Source organism: Molothrus aeneus, chromosome Z, assembly GCF_037042795.1.
Source record: "Molothrus aeneus isolate 106 chromosome Z, BPBGC_Maene_1.0, whole genome shotgun sequence".
In the NCBI taxonomy this organism is placed as follows: domain Eukaryota; kingdom Metazoa; phylum Chordata; class Aves; order Passeriformes; family Icteridae; genus Molothrus; species Molothrus aeneus.
The window spans coordinates 16,557,932-16,570,734 of NC_089680.1; the positions used below are offsets into that span (position 1 = coordinate 16,557,932).

General features: G+C 35.3%; 1 protein-coding gene across 3 annotated transcripts in view; it reads left to right on the forward strand.

The window, feature by feature from the left end:
- The window catches only part of CDC14B (cell division cycle 14B), a 36,079-nt gene extending 28,067 nt beyond the window's left edge, over positions 1-8,012 (forward strand). For 2 of the 3 annotated variants that reach the window (XM_066569625.1, XM_066569624.1), the window contains one exon: positions 1,275-1,385. Coding sequence is in view for 1 of the 3 variants with exons in the window: in XM_066569623.1 (XP_066425720.1) it covers positions 1,275-1,391; positions 4,705-4,741 (154 nt within the window). In the remaining 2 variants the exon portion in view is untranslated. Of the gene's footprint in view, positions 1-1,274; positions 1,392-4,704 lie in introns of those variants that run through there. The other variant, XM_066569623.1, reaches the window with a different exon arrangement.
- Positions 8,013-12,803: the final 4,791 nt, after the last annotated feature.

Below are 12,803 nucleotides of genomic sequence, written 5' to 3' on the forward strand. Positions count from 1 at the left end.
TTTCCATATTTCTGGCTGCATGAGCTCTAGTAAAACAGAATGTGCCATGATCTGTTCGTGTTTATATTTCAGTCACCGAATGTTACGAGGTTAAGCATAACCTCGTGCTTTTCTGTTCATTCCTAGGAGTTTCTATCAGCACAGATGAATGGTATAATGCAAGTCTTATCTCACCACTGCTGTAATTTTTAGTGCTTGGTTAAAGTGTGGTAGGACTGAATTTGTTCATTCTGTATGACAACTGTGGCACTGAAAAAAGAATTTCAATATTAGAACTTGCTAAAACTGTTTTACAATCACAGTAGAAACTAAAACATAAGCTTTCAGGTTTTAAATGTTTTCACCTTGGGCATGCAAGGAAAACATTTTCATTAGAAGAATTTGTTTTGTCTAAAGTATGATATGAAGTTGAAGGCATCTGGGGGTGGTTTTTTCTGCTTCCTGTAAAAGCAATTCCTTCAACTTTTAATGTCCTGTGTTTACAGGAGAATTTGCATTGCATTTTCGTAGTACTTGTCATTGAAACCTTGTATCTTACCTGAGCAACTGGCTGTTTTGTTTGAACATTTGCAAATCAAGTAATAATATTTTGCAAGGCTGAACTATTAAGAGAGATTTTTTCAAGTAGAAGTTTAAAGTACTTGAAATTTGTGGGTATGTAGGCATTTGTTTGCTAATCAAGAAGTGTATATGCAGTAAAAATAATGTTGCTGATCAGTTTTACTGCATAAAGAATATATTTTAGATGAAATTGTGTTATCTCAAATACATGTTCTAATTCTGAAGCCCATATAAAACAATGAAAACATTGGAGGTTTTTCCATTTCTGTTTTTGGTATGTTACATGAATATAGAAATGTATATTCTCCCTATATATTCCTGTTCACTTTTGCTCCAAAAGTTAGGATTCAGTATTCATATCTAGGATTCTGTGAAAGTAGTTTCTTCAGAGTATTAACTGACCAAACTGTAACTTGCACTATTTAATGAAGGTTTTGATTTCCAGTCTAACGTAATCTACGCGTACGACTGGACTCACTGAAGCCACTGAAAATTAGAGTCTAATGATAGCAGGAGAATAAAGAGTAATAGCTAAGTTACTCCTAGGTCAGAATCTCTAAAACAGTGCATACTTTCACAGCTGGAAGCTTGCACAGATGGAATTGAAAATAGATATAAAGCTGATACTTGTTAGCTCTATTGTAACACCCTCTTTTCAGTGTTTTTAGGAACTTTCCAATTATATAATCTTTCTTTTTTCCTACTCTTTACAGAGTAACTCTGCAGTCCAGTGTTCAGAAAAATAAAACCTCTGAACCTAGCATTTCTGACAGTACAGACATTACTAAAAGAACTACCAGGTCTGCTGCAAGAAAAAAAAGTTTAAAAAGGTGAGAGTTATCCTCTTTACAGATCCTGTAACTGTTTTCTTGGCAAATACTTTGAGCTGTTCTATCCACTGCTGGCAGGAGCTTTGCCATAGTTCAGTTCCTTCTCCTAGCAATGGAAAGTGAGAAACAATTAAATGGTTTGTGTCATGTACTGAGAACATCTGGAACCTTACATCTTAAGTAACTTATTTGTCTTGCTCAGTCTTCCAAGTTCAAGAATTTTAAATAGTAATTCTTAATGTGAGTGTGAATTACTGAAGACAAGGGGTTTTGATAACATGAAAACCCCTTTGTCTGGAGTGAGAGATGGAAAAATTCTTCACAGCATTAAGTCATATACTAGTCAGTGCATGAAGTCAAAACTTCATGGAAGGATTCAATAGACAACTGAAATGCAGTGGTTATGGAAAGGTGAAGTGTATAAAATGTATGTGTATACTGGTATGAGATTTTTTTACTGATAGCATGGCAGATAATCTGAAGTAAACCTGTTTGGTAAAGCTTAATGAAATTCTAAATTCTAATGGATTTATGGAAGACTGAAAGTGCCTTTTGGCCCAGAAGCATATGGCCAGACTACTCCTATTATTTATCTTTGTGTATGCCTGTGATCACACCCCTCAGTGGCAAGTCTCCAGGTCATTATAAAAGATGACTCTGAGAGCATAGTTTAAAACAATATCTATTGCTTACAATTTACTGGAATTTGTTTTAAACTCTTAGTGAAAAATGGGTCTGTCAGGTGCTGAAGAGATTTTGACTGGAAAGAGTAAAAGATGGCACATAACTACTTCCTATGTTATGTAGCTTGATTTATAAATATCTCTGAAAATTTAAGTTGTTTTGCAGCTTTTTCCTCACAGAGTTCTTCTTTCTCTTTCTTCATCCTGTTCCCTTGAAGATAATGAAGTTAGGAAAAATTTGCTCTGTTAGTCAGTGGAAATAGTCAGTAGAGTGGAGTAAATCCTATTCAGAGACATTTTAGTTGTGACTTGTTTTGATTTATTGAATAACATATTAAAAAAATAAGACCTTTTTTAGGAAACAGGTATTTTACTAAAAATCAGTGGTATTTTTCCAGGTTTTCCTTTTGGTTGGTTGGATTTTTTCTCCGTTTTACCCAATTTTTACCATGTCAGTTTTGATCCAAATAGAATTGATGGGATTCTGCCTGCTGTTTTTATTCTTCATGCCTCTCCCAGTTTTAACCTAGCCTGCTTGCATCATTTTGTATCAACATTCATGCATGAGTGTAATCTGAAGAGAGATTTTCAGTTCCTGGAAAGCACTTCTCCAAGCTAACATTTGTATTGTGTGAGATGTGAATACCTATCCTTAGGAAAAAACAGCATCCCTAAAATAGAGCTCACAGAAGATTTCATTAATTTCATAAGAAGCCCTTTAAGTGCATTGCCAGATGTATGACTCTGAAGGCCAAGGACCAGGTCAATCTCAAACTTCATAAATTACTTCCTTCATATTTTAATGGATTTTCTAAAACTTCTACCCTAAACACCTCACCATATACTGTTTCTTTTCTTCTAACTTTGGAGGTCAAATAAGTTTCAGTTAGTTTCATATTTCCATCCAGTAATCAAATTTGTCCTTATTCTAGATGTCTTAATTGTTTTATAATCTGAGAGGGCTAATTGGGTGCTGGTCCCTTTGAAGGGTCTTGGGGTATGGCCATATAATTTAATGGAATTAGAATGCAGTGCCTTGTTGTTAGTCTTGTAAGTCTCCTTTTATTTTCCTGTACCATTTGAAAAAGTATCAGTCTTCTTTTAAGCATGCCTTTTCATTTAAGTTTGATTTCTTGAAGTATGAGCAGTTTGCATTACCTCACAGTACTCAGATTCACTGAACTTAATCCAGATCAAGTGGATTGCAGAGTAGAGAATAATTATTTATTTCTACAATATTGACATCCTGCCCTAACCAGCATCTGTCTTTGTCAAGACTTTATGTCACTGACCTTCACTGACATTACTGTATATCCTTATTCTTTTTCTTTCTGATACATTCCAGTGGAAACATCTTGCAACATTTTTACATCAATCTCATTTACTGCATTATGTCACTTTAGTCAATTCTTTCTGTATGTGAATCACACTTGTGACCCATCCTCATGCAGTATAATCTGCACAGCTAGGGAATTCATTTGTCATTTCATCCTTCAGACTGTTGGAGACCCTACCATGGATTGTCTCCAGAATGATTTTTCAGCGATAAGAGCTATTTACATCTAAAACATTATTCTGGCTTTTTAAAGAGAACATAGGGAATTTCAGTCCTATCTATAACACTCACTGCTTTTCCTTTGTGGAGCATCTTTAGATGTCAGCTGCCTTCTATGAAAGAAAGTACTGATGGACATAACACATATCTGTGTTTTGAGCTGCAGGAAATCACATTTCTAGCCCATAACCCAGTGTTTCTCTGTGGATGCCCTTATTTCTCCAGATAAGACATCTTCCTTGTAAATTTGCCAGTTACTGAGAAGTTCATGTCTGTATTTTAACAAGGCGCGTACTTCACATCCAAACCGAATCATACGACACAAGTTAAATGATCTTTTCCATGTTACCCCACAGAAGAGAATTAAAATTTGATTTGTAGTAAGGAGTTGATAAGAAATGAAATCCTAAGTGGTAAAGGCATTTTGATAGGTAAAGGTGCTTAAGGGGAATGCAGGTAAAGTTATTACAAAAAAATATAATGGGGAAAAGGTATGAAAGCTGCATAGAGGAATATCACAAAAGCTAATGAAGAGAATACACTTTAAAAATCTCATATGCCTTTGCTTTGCCAGGTATTACAAAGTAGTCTTCTATACCCTTGTTAAAATACTGAAAACTACCTGCAGCATTTCAGAACTTTTCTATATGTAATCTAAACCTAGCTTTAAAAAAATATGTTTCTGTCCTGTTCTTCCTACTTTTCCTGCAGTCTGATACTTCAGAGGGAGAAAAAGAAAAGGAATGCTTTACACAAATGTGCTTAATTAAATTATGGTACTCTGAATCCCCTTTTGCATTTCTGTATGGAACAGAATTTTCTTCATATTGTCTGTAATCAGACCAGTCTGTGCATCCTTGACAATCAGTATTGCTGTGTTACTAAATGTGTTACTAAATTGATTTTTTGTTGATTTTTTTTTGATTTTTTTTTTTTGTTACTGTGTTACTAAATTGATTTTTTGTTTCTTTCTTTGAAGTACCATTTGCTCATTTTACCTTGCCAGAAATGTTTGCTTGAATTACATACTGAGTAATGTTTAACTTTTTCCCTCAAATATGTTTTATTTCAACAGCCAATCTGCCACAAGGAATAGAACAGTATTGCGTTGAATTTTGAATAAGCCACCAGTGTTGAAGAGGATATTCAGGAGTGAAGGGGGATATAGAGGGGACTTGATGCAATTCAAGGAAGTTCACTTTGGCTCTATTTTTCAGTAAAAAATGAAATAAAACAATCTCTTTTTTATTTGTAGAATAAAATGAACTGTCAACATGTTTGGTAGACTTTTTTCTACCATGCTAGTACTTTCTCAAAACCAACATAATCTACGTACATTCAGACTCAGGTGTAAATATTTAGGCTCTCTATTATAAAGAGGGCTTGCTAGTATGTATGATGCATGTGTACGAATTGTGATGGCAATCACTTAGCTGCTGATCACCAGATGGTGGGAGCTTTTAAGTATATAAATCTGTGTTGTGCGTTCAGACTGGGCCGAAGACTTCACTTGAGTCTGAGAATCAACCACAAAAGCTTTTATTTCTAATAGTATTGGTACTCTCCTGTGTTATCAGCTGTTCTTTCTTACTTTGTATAAAGTTTTTTATGAAGTTGCAGTATTGAGTACACAATGTAACTGTTGTCCACCAAAGAGTGCTTTATTGTCAAAGGTCGTGTGGTTTATTTAGGAAAAACTAATTGTTAGTAATTAACTTGTTTTTAGTAGTGACAGCTTTTTAGTTCTTCACAACCAATTGCTCTTTGAACTACTTAGAACTGCTTTAAATCTGGTATGATTTTAAAGGGGAGGAAAAACACTACCATTTAAAGCAGTGCTGTCTTACTGAATTGTCATTACTGTTTCATCACTGAAACATTACTGTTCTTTTCCTATCAAGTTCTTTACCTTAAACTTTAAATTACCATATATAAAAGGTAGGAATCCCCCCCTCAGATTTCATCAGTACGCTTGATAACACATGGACAGTGCTTTGGGACACTTAATGAGTGCAGCACACAAAAAAGGGAAAATAAGGGTTCCATACGACTGAGGTAGTGGAATTCAGGAGCAGGTAAAAATTTTGACACGTAACACTTTAAGAAGTACAATTTACCTCTGGTAAAAAGCAGTGTAATTTTTAGAGGAATCTACTTGAAACTGAAATTTTTATCCCCTACAGGACTACAGTGGTTTTTTTCCTACTACTTTTCACATTATGACATTTCAAAGCTGATGTACTCTTGTGCACCAGCTAGCTGATGGTTATAGCTGCATATCCCTCAGATGAGGGCTGTTACCACATAGCCTTAATTATGGATCAGTTATCTGTTGATTTAATTGCTCTTACAGTACAAAGTGGAAGAAATGGAGAAATCTACAATGTTAGTAATGGAATAACTGAAGTTTTTAAAAATGCAGATTACCTTGGTGAGAGGGGGAAATTTCAGTGAATGTAAATGTTCGGTGACTGGTTTCAATCTACATCCTTTTGAATGAAAACTAAGCCTTCTGTTAGGCTGATGATTTTTGAATGCCAATATGAATATCACACAGTGGTTTGAAAATATTTTCTAGCAAAAGAATCATGAATTGGAGAGGAAACAGGATGTGAAGTAAGTAAGCTTACAAATGTTATTTGTAAGTAAGCTTACAAATAACATCCATGTGCTTAGATAGTCAAAATTTGCAAACATGAATATAAATTAAAAAGAACAGGTTTAATGCAAAATAAAGGATCACTGAAGGCTCAGATTGAAAGTATTTTGTTTTCTTCTTGAACTTCCCTTTTCACACCTTTTTCTTCTAGACAAAAAGCATCTGAAAGAGAGGGAATGATCTCATCCGGATAAGGCAATTAAAATTTCTTGGGCTTTCAATGGGGCTGCTTTGTTTGTTTTGGCAGAGGTTATTTGGTTTTTCTGGGGTTATTGCAGTTTAGGGGGTTTTGGGTTTGGAGGTTGTATGGTTTGGATTGGTTTTTTTTTGGTTGGGTGGGTTTTTTAGTAAGCCATTTTGCGCAAAAGTTTACATATAGGTAACCACAATAGTAGGTCTGTTGTGCAAATATGAGCCTATGCTTCTTTTTGAACAAAATTCTCATCTTGGAAGGCAAAAGGAATGAAAATAGTGAAGGGAAAACCAGAATAAAGATTTAGTAATATTTACTATGTTTGGTTGTGGCCTTCTCTCAGCTGAGCTGCTCCTTTTAGCATCTTTTTTTAACCTAAAAATAATTGGTCTCTTTCTCACCCCTTCCAAATTCCAAATCATAATTTACCTCATTTAAAGTAACCAGCAGAGTAATTAGCACTTCTAGGTTCATCAGAAGTAAATTTGCATAATGCAAATGCACAAACAATAGCAACTCTACCTAAACCAAAACTGCATGTTTAGCATCAATGTCTTTCAGGATACCCCATCCACCACCCACTATCTTAGTGAAAAACACATAAACGTCAAAGGGATTTTACATCTGAGCTTTCCAAATAGCCTTATATGGAAAATTAACTCATTACCTCATTGTGCCACATATAATTGTATTGCTTAGTTTGTAACAAATTTTTATTACTTTGTCTAACATTTCTAATATACCATACCAAATGTGTCATAGGTACAAGAATGAAGAGTGGATGAGGAAATTCCTGGTTTCTAAATTTTTTCTGAATTGTGAAGTATTATGTGCCAAAATGGAATGTGTTATGGCAGCTGCATCACCTTTGTATATCTGTACAACAGAGCAGCTGAATGAAGTTACTTCTGCTATCATCAATTAGGAGATTCTTCTTAGAAATTCTTTCCTCTTTCAAATATGTTACATATGGATTCTTCCTCAAATTCTTAACTCAAAAGATACTACATGCTCAAAAGTTGTAATATCTTGGGTAAAATTGCTGGTTTCCATTACAGCATCAAAAATTTCAAACACTAACCTAGACCTTGTCTTTTTGCCACAGCAGAGGAAGCACTGCTGATTTAAAACAGTAAGAGATTATAGGAAAAAACCAAAACATAAATGTGATGTTCACCAGTTTGTTGCACTGCATTTTTTATATTAATCGTTTGCAGACTGTCATATGTAAACTCATATACAGGCTATCAAGGTCTAAAATTTCTTGACTAATCAGTACTGTTCATGCTGATTATTTTTAAACTGTATATTTCTAATCATATTTTTTTAACTTGGATTGACAGAATGAAAGTTTATTTTGCTGAAGGTATTTTTAAGATAAAGCTTCATATTATCTTGTAATATTAATTAGTTCAATATGCATTTCTGTGTCATTTGAAAATACTGCAAATTGCATTTGATTTTATACAAAATACTGAATAGTGAGAAGTGTAAACGTGAGCTGTGTAAAATTAAAAATAATGAGAAGGTTTTTTTTTTCTGTTTTATTTCCAGTATGATTACAAAGCCATCATTTCTGTACCAGACTGACTCATATGTGCACTGAAAAAACACCACACTCAGCTGCCTGAAAATCTTTAATTAAAGCACAGATTCTTAAAACACATTTTTAAGCACATATTTTAAAAATAGAGATATTTTGGCTCTACATGTCCAGGAACTCACACTGGAAAACAGTACCTGCATTTGAATTGCTGTGATACAGTTACACAGTGAAAAAAGCACAGTAAGACAGATCAATGGGATTTTAGTTGTTATTTCTCCTTCCTCTATGATTATATAGTATTAATTTTTAGAAACAGGCACTATCTTAAATACTCTATACTTTTATACTTACCACAACAGTGAAGGCTTCCCAAAAGAATTAAATTTTTAGGTACACTGATTTTTGCATGAGATGGGTGATGGCCTTTCTTAGTCTTTTTAAAGAATATCCAACAGCAAAAAATAGCTACCAACTGAAATATTTCTTATCACCTTTACCTTACCTACATTAGAAAATGCAGAATTTGCACACACCAACCAGAGCCTATTTGACAAGCAAGTAAACTTCTGCTTGCCTCAAAGGTAGAGTTTTATAGTTGGAAAATCTGTGTTCTTTTGTTGTAAGGTGATCCTTTCCAAATTTACAAGAATTTAAAGCACCTTTTCCTGACAAACAAGCTGCCTGATGAAGAGTGAATGGTGGAGAACACCAATTTATGCATGTGATGCCCACAGGAAAACACAGTTAAGCCCTATCACATCATTAGCAATTTAAGAGAGTACTGGCACTGGGCAGGGGAGGGCAGAGCACAGAAAGAATCCCACAGAGAAAAACTGAACAGTGGCCCAAGACAATTCCATTGAGAAGTCAATGCAAGAATAATCTGTTCACAGTAGTTCTTAGTAACTTCAATTTGGATCTATTTAGCCTCCTTTGCACTGCAATTTCTACACTGCTTATGTAGGAGTAGACAAAAACATAGCAAAAAGGATGCCCTGTTATACATGAAATCTGAGCCTAGTTTCAGAGAGAAGCTGTGCTTTAAACCTACCTCACCAAGGGTTTGTTGAGGAAGAAATGTATTTTTCTTGCACTTCTGGTTCTGGGATTGGTTTCATATGGATATGACTAATAAGTCCTAAATATGGAATAAGGTCAAGAGAACACAGAAAAAGGTGATGCGCTTTTGAAGCTCAGGAAAAGATGGACCAGAGCAGTTACAAAGATGACTTTATCTCAACTCAGAAGGAACATGGGGTGGCCTTTGTTTTGGATAAATGGCTATCAAAGTTTAGGTGGATCAACCAGTACTTCTTTAGCAAGAATGAAGACCAGGCCAGCATGGGGAGAATGAATACATAGAAATAAAAGCCAGACAACTGCCATAAGAATTTCAAAGAGAACAATGGGCTTTAACTGATCAACCCTCCCCATTCCTTCTTGACACCTGAGGACACCTCACATGATGACAGTGAGGATGTATTTCATAAGGACCAATAAAGGGAGTCATACCGCTATTGTGAAGGATCTGTGTTCTGCAATTGTTACATTAATTATAATATTACGTTTTTGTGTTTTCGGTATACTTTGTATCACTCCAAACTAGAAATACCATGTGACATGAACCATCTTCAAGTAAGTAAATCTGGTATTAAACATGACACCCTCCGTCCATGGGATATTTCCAAGAGCCTTGTCAAGTGCTGGACTGTCACAATGGGGGTGGAAGAAGGCACCTAGAAAGTCTGTCCTTTAAACAACTCCATTCCTGGTCCATGTCCTCTCTATCAAAGTCTGTCCTAGTTCTCAAGGCTGATAAAGATTCCAGAGAGGCCAAGCAGCCACTGGTGTTTTTGATCCCTCAACCCAGCATGTGGTGGCCCTGCTGCATAAGAGCATAGCAGCAGATGAAAAGCTCTTCTGTGCCACTAGCACCTCCAGCCATGCCAGCTGCTGCAGCTCAGTTACAGCACTAACAGGTTAAAGTGGTAAACCCCAAAGTCTTTGTACCCTGACAGCACAATGGGAACAGACTCCTGGCATCAGCTATTACTAATGCAAGAAAATCCAAAGCGAGAGTGATTCCCAATAGCAGGAGGGTAAATAATGAAACATCACTTCTTACCCTTGTGAGCTTGCTTTTGCGTCTGTCAGTCCTTTGATGCCATTCTTTGAAGATAGCAGAATAATTCCATTATTTTCTGCTCAGTGGAAGGGCTCAACCTCTTCATTATCCCTCCTTTGAACACAGCTTTTCTCTAGACATCCTTGTATTTCTTCCTGAGTTCATGTTTACTATGACTAGGTTGATCTTTCACCATTCTTACCAAAATGGCATGCTCACTGGACTGAATCTCTAGTCAGTATTTAAAACACATTACATTTGTCCTGCTTTCATGCTTCTAGGTGCTTTTTGTCCATCTCTTTACACCAGCATCATACCTATTTTAAAGTGAACTACTATTTAACATTGATTTTTGGAGTTCCATCTCTTCTTCCCACTGATCATTATTCAATTTAGTTAGCACTGGTTCATCTCCAACAGCCATTAAACGTGATGCAGTATCTGAGGCTGCGCTGAAGATACAGCTATCTGCAATACTTGTATCACAAATTCAAAAAGGCATTTGCTGAGAAATAAAAAAAAAAAAAGCTCAAGATAAAATGTATTTCAAGTTAAATTCTAAGCCACACAGCCAAAGTGTAACAGTTGTTGCTTCCTCCAAAGACTGAAGGCTACCTCCCTCCAAGCACAAACTGTTCAGTACTTGCTCAGCATATGCTACTCAAAGAGAAAAAGCTCTGATTTCATGCCAAATATTCAGTGATTGAAATGTATTTTTTATGCAAAGAATCATTTTTCACATTCAACTATTGATCCACTGATAATGAGTCAGCATTGCATTACTTCCAACACTGCATGTACATGTATATATATATATATATATATATATATATATGTTTGTGTGTGTGTGTATATACACACATATATTCAGTTTTTCATATGAATGTGTGTATGTGCCTGTGACAGCTCTGGGGAAAAAAAGGAAAAATTATGTGAAAATTGTATAACAAAAGATTAAGAATAATCTTAATGGCATAAGTGTACTAGAGGTACAGATTCTGAATTTGGGCCCAATACACACTTTTACCCCAGGGCCCATTTTCATACCAAAAAAAAATGCAACCAGCTGAAAGCTCATTTCTTATGGGCTCAAATGCCCAATATTCCTATTCATAAACTCAGGGTTTTTACTTCTTAGTCTCTTAATTAATTCTTTGGTTTTCTTATCTTAAGCACAGACATTTCTCTCCCCTTTCTTCTAAAGGCACTTTTATATTAATATATACTTGCCAATCCTAAACTCTACTACTGCATATGATTCAACTGAACAACATCATATCAACATTATCATATGTAAATGACAATCATGAAGAGAGGTAAATTCCTTTCTTTGCAAACTTACTGCAACTTAACATGAATCTAAAACTTAAACCTGAAACACAGCAGTTTTTCCTAGGCCACTCACTACATTAATACAAAGAGTAACTGGTAGCAGTGCATTAAAGAATAACATGACTAAGACCTGCAACACAATTTAATCCCTTCTTAATATGCATGCCATATTCTACTAGTGTTTATATATATATTTACACCTGCTGCCAACTGCCTTACATGAAGGAGTAAAGCTACACCAGGAGTGACAGCAGCAAATCTGTGCTTAACAGATACAGCTATTTTGGTACCTTAAATATGACAGATTACTGAGATTTACAGTTCTGTTATCACAGCTAGGCAAAGAAATTGCATTCACTGTCATCACTTACAATTAATAATTTCTTTTCTATACTTGGATATACCATCAACTAGAGAAACTCTAAAGCCATATTCAAGTCTGACAAACTGAAAAATAAAATTGTCACATATACATGCTCTAACTGGTTGAAGCAGTAATCAATTACACTAAATCTCATTCTCACAAAATTTTGGATGGGTTGCATTTTTTTAGTTTTGATTGGTTGGTTTGTTCTGTTTTTAATTAAACAGTCTTGTAATCAGCCTTTTCTCCTTTTAACCAGGAGTTTACAATCTGCTAACCAAAAGTGGATTATACAGATACATTTTCACAAGTCCTTTAAAGCATTCCCCAAAGAACCTATTTGTCATTCTGTTTTGAAAGGCAGATCAAAGTTAGAAGAATAAACAGTAACTCTGCAACAGCAGGAAGGAGATTGAAAAATAAACAATTCTCTCAGCTTTCTCAGAGAACAGTCAGAACCAAACTGAATGCATCACAGCAGATTGAGTCCAGTAGCACAGCATAGCAAAGATTTAATTTTTAGTAGAAAAAGGGAGTGTTACTTTTAAGTATATGAACACTTTCCTTAGCAAAAACAGGTCAGTGGAAGAGAAGACTATATTCAAAACATGACAGGAAATAGAAGGAAACCCTGCCAAGAAGCTCTCCTCATCTCTATGCATTCACTCACCCCAGCAAGTAAAAATATAAATAAAAATTCAGACACATTCTTCCTTGTCCAATGGGAAAATGGGAACAAGAAGGGAAGAACAAGCAAAATATTCCAACAACTCCACCGACAAAATCACTTATATTCCACATTGATTAAATTGACATTTTTGGCAGAAACAAACAACACCTGTAAAAAGGGCAGCATCAGGTAAATCTTAAACTGCAATGATTTCAAGTAACACCTCATGACTACAAAGTGAAGGAGGTGTGCATTGTTTCATCCCGTTCAGTTACTCAAATAGCA